Source organism: Aulostomus chinensis, chromosome 8 (assembly GCF_037954235.1).
Source record: "Aulostomus chinensis isolate RoL2024-O1b breed Wild chromosome 8, RoL_Achi_v1.0, whole genome shotgun sequence".
In the NCBI taxonomy this organism is placed as follows: domain Eukaryota; kingdom Metazoa; phylum Chordata; class Actinopteri; order Syngnathiformes; family Aulostomidae; genus Aulostomus; species Aulostomus chinensis.
In genome coordinates, this window is record NC_141327.1 from 17,771,739 (window position 1) to 17,794,826 (window position 23,088).

The following is a 23,088-nucleotide window of genomic DNA, read 5'->3' on the forward strand; positions in this document are numbered from 1 at the left end:
CTGCTACTATTATTGTGCCACGCCATCATCCTGAACACAATCAGTCCCGTGGTGAGAGCCATGCTGTTATTGTTTCTCCGATGTCTGCAACTTTGAATGAGGAAAAGCCCCAGGCAAGTAGCCATGAGGGAGACATCAGAGGCGCAAGCGGTCAGGAGGGTGATCTTATACACTACGTGGGTGCGGATTTGTGTGTAGCAAAAAAAAAAAACTTTGAAAAGCTAGATGGAGGTGAGGCCTGCTATAATAGTTGAAAAAAACATTATTCCATTACTACTGTGAACGCCACCTCCCTCCAGGACTGCAGCTCCATGGAGCGAGGTTACAGCAGGGGAACATTAGCTGGAGGTCTCAGCGCAGCAACCCTAATTCCTTTTTCACCACTTATCTTCACCACTCACAGACACTCACATGCACATACACACTCTTGTTCCAGCAATTTCTAATAATTGTGTCTCCTTCTCAGTCTCTGCAACACACACACACACACACACACACACACGCACGCACGCACGCACACACACACACACACACACACACACAATCAGACACAGCACATACACACATACCTCTAGTATCCTGTCTCCAGTCTGGAGGGTGCCATTATGTGCTGCCGGGCTGTCGGAGCTGATGTGCTTGATGAAGACTCCCCTCATCACCTCTCCACTGCTCAGTCTTCGCCCCATACCTCTGCCTCCCATTATGCTGATACCCAGGGACTGGCCTGGTGCTCGGGTTAGCCGCACACTGAAACACAAACGGGGACACAGGTGAAATCCGTGCATATCGTGGAACTTAAAAAAATTCCTCTTCTCACTAGCGGTACAGTCAATGATAAACGCATTCCTCCTGTTTGCTTTGGTTGGAGATATTACTATGGAAATTTACAGGAAGGAGAATGAATCCGGTGTTGTTATTGGTCTTTTTTTTTCCTTTCAGCCTCCCTGGTTGTGTTGCCTGGGGCCAAGGATAGAGTCTCAGAGATTAAGTCAAAACAATAGAATATTATACCTGCCAGGGAAAGACACACACAAAAGCTGCACCTTGCACACCGAGCAGCTTATGTGATTTATCCAAGCGGGATGCTGTCATAAATACTAAAGTTTGGGACAGTAGTCGCCTTCTCCAGGGGGTAAGAAATATGCACATTGTTAAGTCTGCACTGTACTGCTCTACCCCTGCTGTGAACACAATCTGAACACACTAGGATTTTGTTAAGAGGATAGACGGGGGGCGGGGGGGGGGGCAGATATAAGAAGGCATCAAATATGTGCATAAATACAAACGAAAATGGACATTAACTGACCTTCTGGGTTGATCCATGGGGCCACCAAAATGAAGCTCTGCCTCTCCCTCGTCTTTACCGTCCACCTTTATTGTTACATCAGGCTTTGGTACTTTGTTATCTGTGCTACTTTTGTTCTTTTTCTCACGCACAGTCTCTTCATCCACATCCTCCTTTTTCTGGTGAGGTAGAGATGACGGACTCTGACAACTGACAGCAAAAAAATAAGAAATACAAAAAGTGTTTAAAAGAATATGATTGTAGTTAGGGATGCATAGTTCCTTTTTCAAATATACTGGTGTCAGTCTGATGACAGATATTAACATCAGCTCAGCAAGTCAACAGGTTTCTTCATTGTTGCTCATAGTTGTTTTTTGTGATGAAGCAACAGTGAGCAATGGGCTTTTCCAAATGTTTTGGAAATCACTTTTTCAAATTAATCTCGCTGATATGTCTTAAAGTATGGACAAACTTATAATATCTTATAAAGGTCCCATGTTTATTCTTTTTTAAGGAAAATACATAGTTTGTTACAAATAGGTGATGGAAATCGATTGTCACTGCTAACTGTTTTTACTGAAGAAAACAATGGAGCAACTGTAAAAAAAAAAAAAAAAGTTATCTGTTTCCAGCTTATCAAATGTAAAAAAGTTGCTGCTCTGTTATACTGTATAATGCAACAAAACAAGATATTTGGAGGTGTCACCTTGAGCTCTGGAAAAACAGAACGGGTATTTTCCACTATTTCATAGATGTAACTGAAAATGAAAAGATCGATCCATAATGAAAGTAATCATAAGTTGCAGCTCTGTGCCTGAATGGTAAATAGCGTTAGACAAGATCACATTAGCAGAGGTGTTACCGTGAATAAGGCGCACTGGCGTATTTTGGTCATTTTTCACATCCTGACACGGAGACATCTTGGTTTGCCTTTAGAAGATACACTACTTTACGTTCAAATAGGCCTGAAAACACACATTTTCTGCCAGTGAGGTCAAAGCGTTGTGGTATATTTATGTGTGAGTGCGTGTAAGAAAGAGAAGGAGAGAATTTTTCATGAATATGTTTAACGGTGGAGGGTTGTATTAAGCCCATGGAGGTGAGTGATAGTGGTGCTATCTACGCAGCAGGAGCCTATAGCCAGTTATGTTACAGGAGAAGGCAGAACAAATGGCTCCAGCAGGGCTGAAAGAGAGCAGCCAGGAGAGTGGATATAGGACCAAGGCTGGAAGGAAGGACAGGAAAAATGAGATGAAGACGAAAAACCATAGCCAGAGATGAGAGACAGATGTAGACACAAAGACTCAAGACAGCACAGGAAGGGACAAAGACAATGTATTGAAAGATAGGAGTGAAGAAAAGGCTGCAGAGAGAAATGAGAAGGAGGGGAGGGAGAGGCACGAAGATGGAGCGAAAGCAGGGACAGACAGAAGCGAAACAATTCATTTTCGCTGACAGTCAGCACTGAGATCCATAAGCGAACAGCTAAATATAACTCAAGAGATTCAACATTCAGAAAAGCTTTTGCTTTTACCACAAAGAAGAATGGAACAGAGAAAATACGAACTGGAGGAGACTCACACTGTGCCAGTTGCACACTGAAACACATTATTTCCTCATGGATACGGTTAATTAAAGTGTCAGATAATAACTCAGACCATTAGTATGACTTCAGCTGCTGGGAAACTGAGATGTGTTACAGTAATAAATTCCTGGCTGCTGTAAAAATCAAAAGCCTAAGGTTAACACACTGAAGACCTCACATCCCATCCAATGTATAGCTGTAATCTGAATTCTCAGCAGCAAAACATATCAATAAGTAATAAAGCTAAGGCCTTGAAGTCTAATAAACCAATAAAGCGGAGACAGATTTATCTTGCACTCTGGAGGTTGGGATTAGGTGACCGTAAATAACAGGATGGGACCTGTGAAGCTTACATTACCTTGAGTCTGGGGTTATGGGGCCTGTGTGTGGGCCTTTCAGTGAGGAAGAGGCTTTGACATCTGCAGGTTTAAGTTTAACTGAAGCTGAGGGTTTGAGGGTCGATGGAGCTGCGTGAGGACTCTGGGATCTGGCTGGGACCAACGCAGGTTCTGGAGAAAGGGTTGGTGGGGTGGGTGAGGAAGAACTGCTGTCTGCTGGGATGGACGCCAAAGGAGGCAAACACAGGCGAATACGGTACTCATCCACCTGATGCGCTGGGACGTACGTTATACTGAGGGAGGGGAGGGGACGGTGAGGGGAAAGAAGGGTGGGGGAGTGAAACATTTGAAATATGAATGTGGATGAAGTCATCACAGCTATATATTTATTTCATCTTCACCACCTGATAGTGACTAATTGGATGAGTGAGAGTACAAAACATCACAAGACACTTAATGAATGGTTTCTATGATAGAAAGAACTGTTAGATCTGCCAGTGATTGAGAGAATTATGTTTCTACTTGTGTGTTATCTCCAAAGAAACGGGTAGTATTACAGCGTTAAATCGCTCCGGATCAAATTGCCAATCCTGGATTTTTTTTTAAGCTGGCAGAGTTTATCTATCATTTTTCTGGACATGTCATAGACACAAGTTCAATCAGTGTCCACGTAAAATGGTTGAGAGAATGACTCTGCCTTCAGAAACCACTCATGGATTGTATTCCCGGTCTACATATTTTCGACATACTGGTGAAATTTGTGTATATTTTGCATAAAAAATATGCATTTCTTTTAATGACAGCAATGAGCTGTCTTGGATTTGTAATCCTGAAGACCCATTCTTCGTGTTTGCATAGACAATTCAATATGAACTTTGATTTATATTTTGTTCATGTTCTGTTCCAACATCTCCTTGGCACACATATGTACTTTCTGATTGCTTTCTAGTTAAATATTTAAAGAGTAACAAATAGGTTTACATTAACTTTCTGTAGTGTATAATTAAGTTGAATTATTCCTAAAAAGTGTGTTTGGTGTCACCCCGTACCTACCAGTATAGCATCGAATATGTTGTATAATTAAGTGTCAAGGAGAGCATTAAAGCCTCCCTCACACTTTCACTTTTGTGCAGTGGACATTCTGTTTGAATACTGTTTGCTGTAAAAAGCCCATTTCTCTGTTCCAATCATGCTGGTGGATTCGAAAAGTGTGTCTTTTGTGCTAAACTGCTGTGACTGTGCCATGTGGACAGCCTGTCTTGTCTCAACTGAGGCGGTTTTGATAGTGACAAGCCCTCACCCTTCTATGTCTGTCTTATTCTGAGGCTGCCAAAGCAACTCATCAACCTCGGCTGCCTGTTAGTTTGTCTGCAGTGCTGTCAGGAGGAGGCAGTGTGAGCATACTCTATGTGTGTAAGTGTGTGTATGCCATAGAGAGAGAGAGAGAGAGAGAGAGAGAGAGAAAGAGAAACGTGCGTGTTCAACTTGTGTGTGCATCTATGAGAGGCTCTTTAAAACGCTCTTTTATTCAGAGGCGTGCTGTTCAAGGTGAGATGAGTGATGAATTATTCAGAGATATTTCCCATAGCAGGAAAAGGTGTTTTTAGAGGTTAGACCATTGAAAGGCTGTGTATGTGTGTGTGTGTGTGTGTGTGTGTGTGTGTGTGTGTGTGTGTGTGTGTGTGTGTGTGTGTACAAGCAAGAGAGAAAGAGAGAGAGAGAGAGAGAGAGAGAGAGATTGAAGAGTGAGTGGGTGTTTTTAGGGCAGCGGGGCGGTAGAGGTGAGGGACATCTTCAATAAGCCCGAACAAGCATTGCCAATGTGAAGCCATAACTGCTGATGTTAGAACAAGTAATAATTTACCCAATTTCCCCGCAAGCTATCTTTAAAATTTCATCACCTAATCTAATTTAACATGATTGCAGCACCTCAGTCAACTATGACTGCAGCATCAACAACAAGGTGGTAATGGAGGTCTGAACAGAGACAAGATCATTTATAGGTTATGATGCAGTGAAAGTCATGTTCGTGATTGCGGCGAGCACATATGAAATTTATGATGGACATATACTCACTCATTCAAGTCACATAGAGTGTCAAGACCTGCATGGGTGGATCTAGAAAATGTGTGCAGTATACAATTACTCTTTTATTGTAGCTGAATTGCTCTCTCCATTCCCACCAGACATTTCTAAACCAGGAACTTTCTTGTATTTCAGTCCAAGGATATGTTTGAACCATGACATGAGAGGTAATCTAAACACATTACCCTGCATTCTATTCAGAGGCGCTTTTTTTTTTTTTTTTTGCGATGACGCAGTAGAAATCAAGGTTCCTTTGCTCATTTTCAGACCCACTATTTATATATATAATGAGCCAAAATGCTACGTGTAGTCTTGGCGGTGAGCTGACTGGCATGGCATTATGTGCTGGCAGGTTGCATTTGACTCATTTAGGGTTTTTGGTTGTTTTTTTTTTAGACTTTGAACACAACACATTAATTATGAAAAGGTGATAATGATAATACTTTCATTTAGCAGTTCATTTAACAACTTGTTAAAACAAATGAGATTTTGTACAACTTCTCCATTGGTTCAATATGGTGGTTATTTCAGTCGGTTGGCCCAGGGGCTTTAGAACTGTATCCTCTCTACACTGACAGATAATTCTGTCAAGTATGTGGGGGAGAAGGACTAGAATCTGACATTACTGCACATCGTAACCTCCAAATTCACCGTAACGCTCAATTATCACCAGTAGAAAACAGCTGCACCAAAGCCAAAAGTTACACTTTCATTTTGGGTAATTAATATTCACGCAGAGCTGTTGTAGTGCTGCAGCTACAACAGGGGCATTTACTAAACCCATGTTATTTATTTTAATTAAAGCCCCGCTAAGCAAGGGACCGAAGCCTTGAACACTGACATGATAGCCGTGGCTGTCAGGGTGAGAGTTTAAGCAGTCCTTTAAAAGTCCTTGTGCATCCTGAGCTATGACAGATCCCACTGTCCTCAACATGAATTCATTTGAAACAGTGGATTCATAACTACAGAATTTACAGAAAAGAACAGAGCATTTAGTGTGTCTTTTTTTTTCAAATCTATTGTTGAATATATGAACAATGGGACCAGGAATCTGAAGGGTTAAAAACATTTTTTTTTTTTAATTTCAGCTCCTCTTTTAAACTATATCAAACAAACAGCTTCTCGGCAAAAACAAAAAAAAAATGTTGTTGACGAGCAGCTGACTTCTAAGAGAGGGTGAAGATGATTACTTCTGGAAAAACTAAGATCCTATTTGACCCGGAACACCCATAGGAGAAACTGAAGGTGAACAGGCAAGATGGTGGTAATCTAACCTGGCCACCCACTACCATACAATCAGCCAAGCTAATTAGCAGTCAGCTGGTCTCTGTGGTTGTCAGTTTCCCGATGCACACACTGAGAGAAAAGAATCCACCTTGTTGTCTGGCTCTGGGGAAGATAGAAAAGTAAGTATATTCCCCAAAAAGCTAACTTTTTTTTTGTACATGATCTGCAGTGTGCCAGAGCCACAAGGCTGTCTCTACTTCATTCAGCAAATGTGAAGGCTCAGCTCCATTATAACGAGAATGACACACTCGGTGATGCACATCCAGGCACCACCCAGTCCTTTCGAATACTGATTGAGGATTGTTGAGAACATCCACAGGGAGGCCTTCAGTGTAAAGAGAGAAAGCTCTAAAATACCCCTCAAGAGAGTCTATTAAGTCGTAACCCAGTGGTATAAGAGGCTGCTCTTTTTCAGATCACAACATTTTGCACTACTTGCTCCTCACCTCATCTCTGGCCCTATGACAGAGTGTCTGCGGAGTGCAGCCCTGGCCTTGGCGTTGGTCAGGTTAGAGGCAGGCTCTCCGTTGATGGCCAAGATTGCATCACCCACCCCCAGCCTGCCATCCTGGCTAACAGAGCCCCCCTGGACCACACTGCGCACCAGCATGCCTGAGCCGTCCTTGATAGCACTCACCGTCATCCCTGCCAAAACGCACGTGCTCGCACACGGACACGCACGCGCACACACACACACACACACACACACACACACACAGTCACAGACACACACACACACACACACAGACACACACACACAGGTGAGTGTAGGGTTGGCTGAGGCTGCTTTGAACGCATGCCAAACAGACAGACAGTTGCCCAAGCAGACACCTGACAGCGGCATATTCAGCATAATCAAGAGAGACACTAGGCAGATTAGCACACAAACATGGCGACACATGCTTGACATTTACACAACATCATCCATCACAATCACACTTGCATAAAGACACACACCCACAGAGGGCAGAGGGCACAGGTGACTAGAGGGGTAGCACATGTTGCACAAACACCTGACTGTGGTATTTGGATGCTCGGGAGATTACACACACTTCATTAATGCAAAGAGGCAGAAGCAGGTAAATCAGGCATTAGACACACACACGTACACACACACAAACACACACTGCAGAACAAATTAGGAAGTCTAGACCTTACTGTCTAATGGAAGACTATACACATCCACAACACTATGGTTGTACATAATTTGAAGCTGGTCAAAGAAATGACTGCTTATTTTTGGTCAAATAAATAGTTTATTGTTTTTTATATATGTATATATATATATATATTTTACATTCAAATTACAATACAATCATAGTGCCTGGAAGACAGTCGACTGGAGACACAGCTAAATAACACTGACAGGACGAGTAAGACACACACTTGAAAAACATGAGAGGAAAAAATATTGATGAAATCATCCAAGTGAATTACTAGAATACAGCAAATACATTCTTTTTGTATGAACAAATACAAATGAATTCCCAGATGAAAACTTCCATTTCTTATAGGTTCAATAAACCTGAAGTAATTAGTCAACACCATTTCAAATCACTTCTAAATCGGCCGTTTACAATCAGATTTTTTTTAGATGAGAAAGGCAAGAAAAACAAGACCTCATACTGAAACCCTCAAAACCTTTTCCTTTAACCACCTGCTCTAAAAGCCATGCAGTCCATGGGAGTACAAACCACCCACTCACAGTAAAAACATGTGGTAAGCAACAAATAGAATTGTACATGGCACCTAATAACGGTGGAAATAAGTAGCAAAATACCACTTTTGATAGAATTGTTAATAAATCATCCACCATATTCAAGCCTTTCATGTTGAGACCATCACTACGACCACGGTAAATCTTTAATTTAAATGTATTTACAAAACACATCATCTACAAATCCTCGCTATTCGGCTAAATAAATGATCTCTAATGTTTTGAACAGATGAAACCAAAGAATGCAGAACACATACAGATGTACGACCTTTTTTTAAAAAAAAAAGTACTTAACTCTTAACTGTCTCACTCACAAGTCCTGCATTGTGATGCCACATTAAAGCATGTTTCATATGTTTCCTTATGCTTTAGTTTGCACGTTGCCAACATGAATGAGCTCAGAAATCAGATTTATGATATTGATATCCTGATTAGTTTTAATGTAACTTCTTAATAGCAATTCAAATGACAACCAAATCACACACACACACACACACACACACACACACACACACACACTCACACACACACACACACCCCTCTCTGATAAGAGAACCACATCACTTCAACATTCCTCTTCACTGTAGTCCTCATCACCACCAGCTTATTATTGCCATTATGGCCATGCCAGCGATGTATACACACCAAGAAACCATCATCATGATTAAGACGGAGAACATACCAAGGCTACGGTTGCCCCGGACAACAGTTATTGTCTTCTCAAAGCTGGTGCGCGGGGGCAGAGGAGGGGCTTGGTGCCTGTTGTTGTCTTCCATGGTGCCAAAACGCTGATGCAGTTGGTTTTCCTTATAAAGACAGGACACAGACGGTGTAAAGATGGTGCGAATAAACAAATAAAAATAAAACGAGAGAAATTATTGCCAGGAGCTCAGTGCAGGAGCCTGTGCACACAAACGTCTAGAGATGAAGTCCATAGATTAACATCATCACGAGCATCAGGAACTTGGTAAGTAAGTAAGACACAAGCAATATTTCAAACAACTATTACCTCTCTAGTGTGAAGGCCTTTGGAATAATTCTGAGATGTAAAACAAGCAAACAGGTACTGGTTTCATAAAGAAAAAAGAGGGCAGTGAGCAGATCTTCTTTGAACCTTCATAGAAAGTACAGGCATCACTGAAGTTCTACCTTTGCAACACGCCTGTCTTTGATGAGAACACTCTTGACACTTGCTCTCCGAATGTCAGTGCGCGCACGCGTGTGCGTGTTCGTGTGATCCTGAGACGCTGCCGTATGTTTTAGTGTTGCACCAGGTGTTGATGCACTTTCATTGAGAGACAATTGTTGGCAATTAAGCCAGTGCAAAAAGCTGCCTCAACAGGGAGCACAATAGAGGGGACAAGCCTTTGACACGGAGCACTTTCTCTCTACATGACCCACTGATACGGATACAGCAGCCTCTAAGCTTCCACTGTAGAGCGCAAACGCAGGGAACAGACACTGACACGGTAATCTCCTTTCGAGCAACACAAATGGCTACCCACAGAATCTCTGTTTGGCATGGTAATGAGCAGTGTTTCCAGTGTGATGATGGACTGAAATATTCCCGGATCAAGCAGGTGATCATTTACATGATTACTGTTCAATGGCTGGGCATGATTAATGCTCAGAGAATTCGAGAACCGTAATTAACAGAGCAGCCAATTTGACCGTTAATACATTATTGCATATAATTTTCATTAACAAAATAAAATCTAAGAACAAATGGATCCATAGTGTTAGCAAAGGTGAAATTACATCAGGATGTGAAGAAAAACTTTTCAATTGATTGTTAATACCTTTAAGGACACACAATTTATCTAAAATGGCCAAAATACTCAATTTGACAATATGAAAATATGCTAAACTGCAAGAAAACAAACTGATTTAGCATCTTGTTATAGGGGCAAGAGAAAAAGAGACATTGCAATCTGGACTGTTGGATCTGGACCATGGCTAAAGCCGGCATGACCATCATACTGGTTTTTGAAGATTTCCGATGTTCAATTTATCTAACATTATAGCAAATTCACTACTTGATTAAATTAGCCTATTTCAATTTGGTTTCATGCTGGAAATAAAAAATTACAAAAACAAAAATCAAAGAATTTATGCACATCTACAAGTGTGGGCTCAAAAAAAAAACCATGCATTTAAAACTTAAATCTATGATGCATCTGCCAAATGTGACCATCACTGCCTGGAAGGTAAAAATACTCAGACCTCTTTTGTGTTATGTAATTTTAATAAATATCAAATCAAAATATACATGGATTGGATAAAAGGTCCCTACAAAGCAGTTACAAGAGTATCATTTCAACAAAGTTATTACATCGCAAATTTAAAATATAGTCGGAATGATTGAGCTGGTTCTAGTGTTAAATACACAGGAATATTCTTACTGAGACAGTTCTATTGACTACAGATCTCAGTTCTTAGCATACCACTGACGCTGATCACAAATAACAGACAAACTTTGATCAATATTAGCTGTTTTTGTAGAGGTGGAATATATGAATATATTTGATCACAGATGATGTAAAGCAATAAGAAAGCATGTGTAAACAATGTTAAATATAAAAGCATACCGTTGTATTGTAATACGGCTGGATGATGCTGTTCTCCTCAGAGTTGCAAGTGTTGCTGTTAGCCCCGGCCGCCTCAGCTAGCAGGCTGACCTGAGTGTGGCTGTCAGCGTCATCGCACGAAGCTCGTGTGCTCCTCTCTGAGATGGGCGTTAGACCGCCGCACAGTTCCAGCTGAGAACGCGAGATTCCAAATTAAAAAATTTAAAGGGGTTTACAAAAAAAGAAAATGTCTCTGAAGTGACATAAATTTACAAGGACTAAAGAAGGCGACAGTAAATTAGACACCCGCCACTCCTCTCCCCTTCCCTCTCCATCTACAGTGCGGTCAAGTATTGTGTTCATCTCTCTGCTACATTAAATATTCAGAAGGCCTGTAACTGGACTCTCCGTTCCTTGTTACTAAGCCACAGTCCAAAACAAAATAAAGCCGACTACTCTCAAGAAAAAACACCCATTTAAGTGATTAGCCTGCTTTCATTAATACATTTAATTAGTTATGGAAGCTTTTTTAGAGCAACTTTGCAGTATATCCCCTCGTTAAATAAATAAATGTGCCAGGAGCTATAACATGATACCTTTCACTTTCACACAAAATATACAAATTCTTTGGCTTCTTAATTGCATCTCCATTCTCTTCCCTTATTTCTCTATCCCTTATTTTCATCTTTTATCAAATATCCAATATTGGATTCTTCTCAAAATGTGTATAAAATGTGCCTTTCCTCACATACCGGCAGTGGTTTGGCGACGCCAATGCGAACAGGGCCGTATCCAGTGGATTTTAGGACGTGCACTGCATAATCCAGGCTGGAGCCTTCCAAATCTGTCTCATTGACAAACATGAGGCGGTCTCCAGGAAGCAGACGGCCATCTTGGTCTGCAACACCACCGGACACCAAGGAGCGGATCACCAGAACTGTTTTAGTGGCATCTTCGGGATCCTACAGGAAAAACAAAAGATGGAAGATTTGGTAAATAGAAATTAAGATGAGAGACAAATACAGGACGAGAACTGGATGTAGGTGAAGAGAAAAGCGCATAAGTACACGAAAATTACATCAGAATGAATCATCTCATACCGAGGACACCGACTGTAGTAAAACTGCAATTGCTGTCTATGTCCGTTCACTCCAGTTTTAAAGCATGTTTTTCATTTTGTGTGGTAAGGCAGTCCATGGTTTAGACTCCCTCATGTACATTTTTCAATATATTTGTCTAATTTCTAGTCATAATCTCAATATTCTGCATGTACCAAGTAAAATATCCACACAAATGTCCTGCAAAATAATCAAAACTATTTCTTGAGGAGTTTATAAGACTATATTGTCTTAAAATAAAACCCAGAGTGTATGAGTTTTTTAAATTGCAATGGTGTTTATTTCCAAAATCCGCTTTTCTTTATTGCGCTCTCAAGGGATATCAATCAAACTGAAGACGGTTTATGTATTTTAAGAATTTTCTCATCTGCCTTTCTATCCAAACAAACTCCCCATCTATTTCAAGAAGTAAGATGTTGTTTCATGTATCATTCATTCATTCATTGAGCCATTTGAATATAATTGCTGGATGCACCTCTCCATTTTCTTAGTGGTTCACCCTACCCAACCTGACACTGATATTCTCAGACTGCAGCTTATTCCAGTCGGATCTATTTGTAGAAAGGCTCAGGGGCATGTCTCTCACCTGGTAGTCAAGGATACTGAAGCCCAGTCCTGACTCGCCTTTCTCCAGCTCGACCACCTGAGCCTCCCTCTCCCACATGGCCAGAGGAGGAGACATGGGGGGCACGCCACGTTTTGTGATGTCCTCAGCTGTAGGACAAGGAATAACACATCCCTGATCCAGCTGAAAACGGAGAAGGAGGACAGAGAAAACGAGATGAATATACAGGAGAGGAGCATGTCAGTAGCACTTGTAGACAGTAGTTTAGAAGGGAGAGGATGAATAATAATCCCTCCTTGCAATCACCTTGTCATTGAACTCAGCCAGCAGTTCTTTTAGGGTGAGTTGGACATCTTCCTCATCTTCCTCATCGCTGTCGGGCATTGCGGGTGGTACAATGCGAGAACACACTAGGTAGACACACATCGGCAGCTCCTTCAGAATATTGACCACCTCTTTGTGTGTTTCTCCAATCAGAGGGATCCCGTTCACCTGACAGGAAGATAGATCATGTTTATATAGAATTTCATGAAATCATGTGGTCCCGCTGTACGCTTTTTGACAAATATGCAATAAAAATCAAATTTGTGCTGTAAATGCAATATAACATTTATTACACTAAATTCGTTCATGACTAAATCTATCAGATAGTCCTCTTTTTTCCCCATGCTATTTAAAGGCCGTAATATATGGTCTCACAGCCAGAACAAGAAAATGATCAGATCTGGGTAAACTGAGTGAGGCTCTTATAAAACCGGAGACGAACAACGGCTGTGCAACTCTGCTGTCTCGCGGGGGAGATCAAAGTGTTGCAGCGTGACCCAGATGTTAGTTTGTATGCTCAAAGACAGGAGAGACGTGAGCCGGTCTGCAGTATTTCTATATTCCTGTAGACACTGGAGATTGTCCAAGAGTTCATTAGCCTGACTGCTCATCATGATGCGTGATACATGTGGGGTTGTGAACTTGCTCAGCTTACTGGGTGGAGGGCAAGCCCCCCCCCCCCCCCCCCCCGCCCCAACCCTCAGAGGTGCACACAAACAAACATGCACACACACACACACACACACATACACACACCCTTTCTTATCACTGTTTTATTTCACATTCAGGGAAATAATGTGCTGTTTATTGGGAATCGCTATGTAGTCTGATGCTGAAATAATTGATTTTTTTTCGTATGAACAATGACAAAAATTGTTGTGCAATCGTAATGTCATGAACCCACAGAGAAGCATATCAGTTCTGCAATTACTGTCCATGTCCTGCAAACTTAACTATGTCTCCAGCTGCACTGGGATCCTATTTTAAGCAAAAAGTTCACTAACAAGTTTTCCAAATAACCTCACTAACGGGTGATAATAGCTCATTGCAGCTTTGGATGATTTCTGCATTAACCCCAAGTGGCCAAAGAAATGGACTAATATTCTGTGCATTGGATACAGATTATGCAAATCTCTTAAGAATGTCAGCTGAAAATGTAGGAAGTGCTGTGCTAACATTAAGTTATCAAAAATGCAGTTAAATATTTAATAATTATTCCACACAAAAAAAAAAAATCACAAACACACTGGGGCAGAGGTTGTAAATGTGTGAGGCGAGCCCACACAGGAGAGCTCCACACTGTTTAAAGTAAGGCTGGAGCTAAAAGAACATTACATAAGCTGAACAAGGATCATATAAAATTGCCCAAAAACTGCATGTAATTTAAATTGAATCCATACTTCGATGCAATCTTAATTTAGGCTACCTTTGCTTAATTATTGAATGTCTCTCAAATAACTTTATCAGGATCCCACAAGCATCCAGGAAAATTGCGTAAGTGATCAAGGAAAAGAAGAATAGGCCACCTTATTTTCCAATTGGTTTGTCTAAGGTGGGAGGCCCAAAGTCTCACGCTCCAATGCATGTTTGTGTCACTAACATTGGAAAATATAGTCGAATATGAAGCGTCCTATAGAAAATGTTTATTTTGTAGGGGAAACTTATAGAGACGGCATGGTGGTGCAGTGGTTCGCACTGTTGCCTCACAGCAAGAAGGTTTGTGTCCCGGCTCGGGCTCAGGATCTTTCTGTGTGGAGTCTGCATGCTCTCCTGGTTCCTGTGTGGGTTCTCTCTGGTACTCCAGCTTCCTCCCACAGTCCAAAGACATCAAGAGGGGACGAGGCTGATTGATACTCTAAATTGACCGTAGGTGTGACTGTGAGTGTGAATGGTTGTCTGTCTCTATGTGTTGGTCCTGTGATGGACTGGTGACCTGTCCAGGGTGAACCCCACCTCTCACCTGAAGGCTGCTGGGATAGCTCCCCCCCCCCCCCCCCCACACACACACACACAACCCATAACAGGATAAGTGGAAGAAAATGGATAGAAGGATGGAAACTTACAGAGAGGTAAAGACCAGGAAGTGCAACAATGAAGTTAAATCACTGCTATTCAGACACTTGAATGGACATCAACATGGATGCCAGGTCAAGCGTACAGATATCAAAACAACTACATGCACACTGACATGGAGTCAGCTTAAGAAGATTTATTAAATATGTATTCTAGCTTGACTGGGTGGCATGGCTCAGAGGTAGAGTGGCCGTCTAGCAACTGAATTGTTGTTGGTTTGATCCTCACTTCCCCCGGTGACCATGTGGAAGATACTGAGCCACTAATTGTTCCTGATGGCCCTGCGACAGATTGGTGACCCGTCCAGGGGGAACCCGCCCCTCGCACAATGTCAGCTGGGATAGGCTCCAGCTGCCTCCACAACCCTTTATGGATAAGTGGATGGAATGGTATTTTTAATTGAAACTTATTCAGTCAACTGAAATACCAATGAAAGAAAAGCCTTGAACCCAACTCTGTGCTCTGTGTCTGAATACTGTTAGTTCTTAGTCATACACAGCCACTGACTCCCAGTCGCTGGTTGTATTACCTGCAGTTACATGCTTAAGAGCCATAACAAAGCAGTATATGTTGCTTACTTTAAATGGACTGTATTTATATAGCACCTTTCTACCTTAGAGGTACTCAAAGCACTTTGTGTTACTGCCTCATTCACACACAGTGATGGTGGAGGCATTTGGAGGTAAGTAATTTGCACAAGACACTGCAGGGGGAAGCAAGGATCAAACCGCTGATGTTACTAGACGGCCACCCTACCTCCGAGCAGAACCTCTGATTCATTATAGTTGCTTTTGCTAGACCACTCCCACAGCTAACTGTGTGAATAAAAGTCAGAACTGTGACAGAAATGTTGCTCCTGTGAACTTAAGATGCTCTATGATGCAACCTTGTCATTAGTCATCATACTGTGCATTCACAGATGAGGGAAAAATAATCAGTCCCATGCATTTTATTCCACTTCACATCTTTATCTTTCTTAAAGAGAGTCACTGGCGGCTGAGATGATGTTTTACAGCGTGAGTTAATTACCTCCAATATCTGGTCTCCAGTGAAGATCTTTCCACTCTGGCCAATGGGCCCCTCAGGTAACACAGAGCACAGGTAGTGATGTCCTGCTCGAGCCTCTAGACTGACACCCAGACCACTTGTCTCACTAAATCTCTCCATCTGGCAAACCTAAAGTGTGAGGATGATGATGAGTGTCAGTTAAAAGGAGAAAAGTAGGCAATTTTGTTGCAAAGAGGATGCAGACGTCACTGAGGGATGTTGCTTTTTCTTTAAACAGGTAATTACGGTAAATGTAGAGTTATACTGAGTAAATAAAGTAAGATATATAATAGTCATAAAGCATAAATGTAGTTTTTTATGAATATAACGTATAACTTATTACAAGCAGACATACTATAACTTCATATCGGGGTCCAACTGCATGCTGCCACCTCTTCCTCAAGTCTTCTTCCTCCGTTGGTGTCAGTTTCACTCCTGCACACACACACACACACACACCACACACGCATGGAGTGATTAGGAGAGAGAAAACACAACATCCTCTCACAAAGACACACACACTCACTCACAGAGGATGTCATATGCACAACCACTCAGACAGGCTCTCACACACCCACAGTTCAGTCGCACAGGCATGCATATTCACAACCACCATCTGATATCCTGGCAAACTAATATTTTCCTCCTCTTGATCTATTAATGCCTCACAGCCACCGAGGCTTATTTGGCAGTGTTCTCTAATCAACCCCCCCACCCCCAAAAAAGCTTATCTAAATAAAGCCATATATGCAAGAAGGTTGAGAGACAAATCATCTGGAATGAGCTGAATGAGTTGGATAAACACATGGTTGCATAACACTATAAATAGAGACTGCCTTCAAACAGCATGTCTCACAGCTACATTTCTGTTCCCTGAATCCATTCAGCATATCAGTTAAAACCAATGATCCACTCCACTACGCACAGCAGTGAAAGGGGAAGCTTACCATTTCTGCAATCATGTCGGGGTCGTCTGTTGGCGTATGCTGCTCGCCGGGAGATTTCACGTAGTGAGCGGATTCCTGGGGGGGCGGGGAAATTAGAATACAAATAATAAACACACTTAAATTAAGTAAAAATGAATATATGCTGCTCCAAAGGAATATACGCTGCTCCAAAGGAAGTATAACAAGATGCCAAAAGTAATGAAGTTTATCATCAGCAAAAGGAAGCACCAAAATCTGAAACTAGTTTGAAGTGAGATTGGACATTCACAGGTGTTTTGACAAAAAAGTTGCTTTTAAAATAAGAATAGCATGTCCACTTTAAATGATAGCATACTTAACATTAAGTGTCAAAAACATCTGGGCTAACCCCCTTCACATCAATACACAGGTAGCAAGCAGGTGATTAGCTCAAGACTTTATGATTTTTAGCATTTATTACCTTAGAATAGCCTAAACTCCATACATGTACGTATTTGGCCATCATTAATTGAGCCTTATAAGTTTTATTGTATTTTATTTAAGTTATACTGCACTGGAGTTTCATAAATGCTTGAGGAAATGTAGCTTGTGTAAAAAAGCTATCTCTAATAAAATCCAAGATGGCGCAGCGTGAGTAGCTGCCTGTTGCAGTCGCTCCCGCTACCAATTTCCCCACTGAGGGAATAAAGGTTTAGCATATCTTAAAAGATATAGAAGACAGCAGCCTCAAGCTTTTGAGACACAATTGCAATCCTACTTTCACAGTAAGGAATTTTGGTACTGATACCAAACTGTCACACACTCTCACTAATAAAAGACACACAAGGGATTCCTTTCTACCTGCATAACACATCAATCGTCATCTTCCGCTTATTCCTTACTCGTAAGGGTCGCGGGAGGGCTGGAGCCTATCCCAGCATCTACGGGTGAGAGGCGGGGTTCACCCTGGACAGGTCGCCAGTCCATCGCAGGGCCAACATACAGAGACGAACAACCATTCACACTCACATTCATACCTACGGTCAATTTAGAGAATCCAATAAGCCTAGTCCCCAAATTGCATGTCTTTGGACGGTGGGAGGAAGCCGAAGTACCCGGAGAGAACCCACGCAGGCACAGGGAGAACATGCAAACTCCACACAGAAAGATCCCACGCCCGAGCCGGGACTCAAACCCGGAACCTTCTTGCTGTAAGGCAACAGTGCTAACCACTGCACCACCGTGCAGCCCTGCATAACACATATTGGCTGAAATTATTTTTGTTAGTACATTAAACTAATCTTGATTCTTAGACAAAGCAGGAAGTCTATTTAGGCCCAACATGCCCCATAACTTTCAAAACTGGTGGAAACCTCAGTATCACAATCCCGTTTCTTAGTTTTGAAATTTTAGCTTGTAACTTTTACCCTTTTCACACTGAAAAACGCGTGTCCACGCGGGTTTTTGGACCCACGTTTGCTTGGCATCAGGGCCCGTTCAAGCTTTAAAAAAACCCGGGTCTGAAATCCCGCTGTGACCCAGTGTTCACACCAAACGCGAATTAGCGCGAACAGTTTCCATTCAAAGTCTATGCCAACGCGCAAATTTTCAGTCTGGCGACGCGAAATTCGCGAGGCGAAATATTCGCCATTCGCGCCAGTTGAAAATATTGAACTTTAACGAAAAATTCGCGTCAAGACAGCCAATCAGCGTTGAGGATGTCCCGACCTCACAGCTGACTGACTGACTGGCTGTGACTGACAAGATGGCGGACAAGTTGATTGTGGCTATGTGTGGAAACCCTGTGCTATATGACACTACGTGTCAAAATTACAAGAACCAGTTGAATAAATTGGTGTCCATTCGTTACATTCTGTAACCGATCCTAGCTTGCAGGTCGTTAAACTGGCCAGTCGTCATCCGAAAATACCGCTTGAAGCGGCAGTTATCCAGACGGAGCCTCAGGAGGAGCTCGGTTCACCGAGCGGGGAAATTCACCGAGCTGAGCTCGCCTCTACATGGTGCTGATAACCCACATACGACGGTGTTTAGTTTTCCGACGTATTTCTGCCTTCCACGGCAGGTACAACACAACAGTTCTGTGAATATTCATGGTGAAATGGCGGAAGGGAACGTTGCCGGAAATACTTGCTACTCGGGTAGTTGAGCGAATTCGCGTATTCGCGCGAATGACACAAACGGACACTAAATGATCCGGCGTCAAATTCGCGCGAATGACGTCCGGTGTGAACACGCAGTCATACGTTATCGCGCTGATAACGTCATAATTACATATAATCGTGCGCCGGAACACTGACAGGTAAAAAAACTGAAAACAATATGGACGTCGTCGAGTCAAACGTTCGCGGGACATTAACACGAGGACTGATATTACGGCAGAGGCCAAAACTTTATTGAGAGGTGAGTGAGCAGCTCTCAGCCAAGCCTAAGTTTTTTTCATTTATTTATTTTTTCCCGGAGCTTCCACAATGACAGCCGGACAGGCGGCATAGTGACAAAATCAGGATGCGACAGGAAGGTCGCTTGAAACCTGAGACGACCCGGGTTGCCCTTTTCACACTACAGGCGAGCCCAGCCCAGCCCAGCCTTAGTTGAGTTTTTGATACCTAATATTCTCCTCAGTGGTTAGCACTGTCACCTCACAGCAAGAAGGTTTTGTGTTCGAGCCCTGGCTCGGGATCTTTCTGTGTGGAGTCTGCATGTTCTCCCTGTTCCTGTGTGGGTTCTCTCTGGTACTCCAGCTTCCTCCCACAGTCCAAAGACACGCAAATGGGTACAAGGCTAACTGAATACTCTAAAATTGACCATAGGTGTGACTGAGTGTGAATGGTTGTCTGTCTATTTGTGTTGGCCCTGCCATGAACCCCGCCTCTCGCCCGAAGGCTGCTGGGATAGGCTCTCTCTTCCCCCCATGACCCTTAATAGGATAAGTAGAAGAAAATGGATGGATGGATATTCTCCTGAGTTTGTTCTGATTCTTTGTTTGCTTGAACCCAGTTATATTCAGTTCCTGTTTTATTTTGAAATTCAATCTTCTCCTGTGTCTGGCTTTGTGACTTCTCTCTTTCCTGCCTTTTTTAAATCTTTCACCTGTGTCTTGTCTGCTAATCAGCCCTCGTCAGCCACCCAGCACTGTTCCCTGTTTCCTGCCCTGCCATCTCCTTCCTACCCTCCTCTTCTCCCAGCTGTTTCCTGTTGCCTCATTAGATGAATTTGTGTTGTAGTTTGACATTGGAAAAAGTTAGCATTAAAAAGGTGGGTAAATTACAGTTATATTTCCTTATTTTTTATTCTTAAATACAAGTCTTTAGTATTTCAGCTTTCCTTGCCTTTTGGTCAGCATTTGGGTCCTGCTTCCACCACACCTCGACATTTGGACCATGATCTAACTGTACAGTACACGTAGTGGATGAATATATTGACATATTTACATAAGCCAAATCCATATGTCCTCGATTAGCTAGGTCAACTTCCTTCAGAACAATACTTGACTGATGCCACTAAACTCCTTATCTCTTTCCCCTCAGAGCACCTGTCTCGTGAATCTTGTTAAGGCCCACTCTGTAGGGATTGCCCTCATGAAAGCTGTGGGAGTGTCGGAGGGGCTGCAGAGGAGGGACCGGGGGCAGGATGTGGCTCAAACGGACGGCTTTCCTCAGCAATCTCAGTCTGACCAGAGGACCCGTCCTCCTCAACACCTCCATCGCACGTTGCTCACTACAGCCCTGCAGGCTCACCCCGTCCACCTGAGTGAGGAGATCAAGAAATGAGCAAGAGTGGAGAGAAGAACCAATGAAAAGCACAGGTAAAGTTACTGGTTAAGTTTTAGAAAAGAATAAAAATGAAAACCAAGATAAATAGGAGACCAGATCTAAGTCAGCAATGAATTATAAACCGGTTCCTCAATATCCAAAGATCGTTTTTTCGGCCCACTCAACTGGTTTGCATCTGGGGCTGGGGGTAGTATTTTCATGACCAAAAGAAAACCTAACAAAGTTATGTTTCACACTGTTGCATTCTTCTTAAACGTGAGCACTGCCTGCAGGAAGCACAGCAAGGAGCACAAATGTGTCAACCAGGCAGACGATGTGTGCAACATTAAATGGATGCCATAATAGTATTGTGAAATATTTTTGTAGCTAATGTGTTGATGTTGCCTTAACTTCCTGTCCTTGGTTTTCCTGCTCATTTTGATGAACTGCCCAGCCCTCATGTTTCAGGTGTGTCTCCTTAGCGAGTCTTGCGTCTTCCTCCTCTCAGGTACCAGATTGCTGCTGTATTCTTAAATCAAAGCTCTCCAGCCACCTCCTTGTTTTCTTTGTGTCAGGCTCCACTTTTTTTTGGGCTCTTGTCTGGTCTCTGTTTGGATTGTCTGTCTGTCTTCGCTGCCTGACATCGGACCGATGTCTCTCCAGGAACTATTTCACCAACTTTCCAGCTATCCTGCGTGCCATCACAAGTAAGCAGATATAGATTCTTGTGAACTCCTCAGCTTCATGTGCAATCCTGATTCTGAGTCATTACCCTGGGGTGTGTGTGTATGTATGTAGTTTTGAGTCGTCTATTCACTGCTCAGCATGTAGGATTAAATCTATTCCAAAATAGGAACAAGTGTCTTTACACTGCTTCATTTGAATGAACCTCCCACCTGTCTGCGCTTCTACTCCCACCTGTTCACTGTGTGCTATCCACTGATTACCAAAATACCCCACAGATGCACAGAGTGAGTTTACAGATCCGGTAACAGTCGGAGAACTGCACAAAAACACGTCCCTAAATATCAGACTGTGCAGATTTTTTTTTTTTTAATGCTGGAATTAGCAATATTCAACAGATACCATGTGTTAAATGAGTAGAACTTGCCGATAAGATGATGTCTCCAATGTGGATGCGTCCATCTTGGTCGACAGTGCTGCCTTTCACTATGCTCTTCACTGTAACTCCAGCACTGTATACTGAGGACAAAGGGATACAAATAAACTTAAGCTCAACACATTGTCTTGGAGTATATTTACTATAATTCTAATATTATATATTTATATCTATTATAATGTAAAACTATTCCATTTATGATGCTTAGTTATTTTGTAAATAGTCAAAGCTCCTTGAGATAAATAAGATTACCTGAGTTTAGGTCTCCTATGTAACTGGAGATGGTGAATCCCAGGCCCCGGCTGTTTTTGGTGAACTGAACACTGAACTCATAATCGTCATTCAGGTCATTGAGCTGCACAGAATGAATATGTATATTTTTTGTTTCAAAAGAAAACATTGTCACCCATGTAATGAGTAGTAAATTGGCATGAAGCAGTTGAGCTATTATTCTTTACACAAACTCATCAAGATGCAAACCTTTCCATCCAAGCTGTCCTGGCTGAGGACAGGAGAGGGCAGGTGGTTGTCCTTGGTTATATCCCTGGCGATGAGTAGTTTAACCTTGGCACCAGCGTTACGCAGCACCTGGGTTTGATCATTAGTGGTAGGTTGAAAAGTTCAAGTTGACAAGGAATACATACATATGTACATACCCTTGAAAAATGGTCAGATTTAGCAGTTTTACATTGAGCCCTGAACCAAAACATGCCATCAAACTAACTTTTTACAAATGAATATCACACCTGTGCCACCTGTTCGCTGTTCATGCCAGCCAGATCTGTATCTCCAATGCGTAAGATTTGATCTCCACTGCTCAGGCGCTTATCCTGGGGGTGACATGTGACAACAAAAACTGTTTAAATCTACTTTTTTACATACCAAGTTTCAATTATTTGTTCAAGTTACAAAAGTAGAGATGTGGTTTTCTTGCTGAGAGTCCATGTTAGATTAGATGACAAGTTCACCAAAAGTAACGGGGAACAACGGCTAACTTGGCTCTCTCCAAACATTAGTCTGAGTTAGTTGATGATCTTGGTTATGACGGCCTGTGAGTTACTTGGCATTCAGTCCAGAAGAACCAGTTCGGTTTACCCGTCCAGCTGCTCCTCCAGGAAGGATGGTCTTGACCATGACTCCTGTGCTCCGTCCTCCTATGATGCCAAAGCCAAGCCCCTTGCCATCATTGATCAGCTCTATCATCTCCAGATGACGTCTCTGACATGGCGGAGGGAAACGGACAAGGGATCTGTTTTAGAAACCTTTGTCAATCTAGTCTACAGCCACTTGATCCACAGG

At 42.4% G+C, this 23,088-nt stretch overlaps 2 protein-coding genes across 4 annotated transcripts in view; one reads left to right on the forward strand and one right to left on the reverse strand.

Moving 5' to 3' along the window:
• Positions 1 to 23,088, reverse strand: part of LOC147257451 (multiple PDZ domain protein-like) — a 42,807-nt gene that overhangs the window by 15,205 nt on the left and 4,514 nt on the right. Inside the window, exons 6-23 of one of the 3 annotated variants that reach the window (XM_086211387.1) lie at positions 22,885 to 23,007; positions 22,536 to 22,619; positions 22,270 to 22,377; positions 22,042 to 22,144; positions 21,781 to 21,872; positions 20,450 to 20,663; positions 16,939 to 17,013; positions 16,347 to 16,426; positions 15,974 to 16,120; positions 12,854 to 13,039; positions 12,569 to 12,730; positions 11,617 to 11,826; positions 10,886 to 11,056; positions 8,980 to 9,103; positions 7,027 to 7,225; positions 3,229 to 3,501; positions 1,307 to 1,495; positions 570 to 747 (exon numbers count right to left, since the gene is read on the reverse strand). In XM_086211387.1, coding sequence (XP_086067513.1) covers positions 570 to 747; positions 1,307 to 1,495; positions 3,229 to 3,501; positions 7,027 to 7,225; positions 8,980 to 9,103; positions 10,886 to 11,056; positions 11,617 to 11,826; positions 12,569 to 12,730; positions 12,854 to 13,039; positions 15,974 to 16,120; positions 16,347 to 16,426; positions 16,939 to 17,013; positions 20,450 to 20,663; positions 21,781 to 21,872; positions 22,042 to 22,144; positions 22,270 to 22,377; positions 22,536 to 22,619; positions 22,885 to 23,007 — 2,718 coding nt within the window. Of the gene's footprint in view, positions 1 to 569; positions 748 to 1,306; positions 1,496 to 3,228; positions 3,502 to 7,026; positions 7,226 to 8,979; positions 9,104 to 10,885; positions 11,057 to 11,616; positions 11,827 to 12,568; positions 12,731 to 12,853; positions 13,040 to 15,973; positions 16,121 to 16,346; positions 16,427 to 16,938; positions 17,014 to 17,798; positions 18,730 to 20,449; positions 20,664 to 21,780; positions 21,873 to 22,041; positions 22,145 to 22,269; positions 22,378 to 22,535; positions 22,620 to 22,884; positions 23,008 to 23,088 lie in introns of those variants that run through there. The other 2 variants (XM_086211388.1, XM_086211389.1) reach the window with 2 other exon arrangements.
• adgrl3.1 (adhesion G protein-coupled receptor L3.1) overlaps positions 19,091 to 23,088 on the forward strand; it is a 136,204-nt gene continuing 132,206 nt past the window's right edge. The window contains exons 1-2 of the mRNA XM_086211390.1: positions 19,091 to 19,317; positions 20,445 to 20,722. The gene's annotated coding sequence lies outside the window, so the exon portion shown is untranslated. The remainder of the gene's footprint in view (positions 19,318 to 20,444; positions 20,723 to 23,088) is intronic.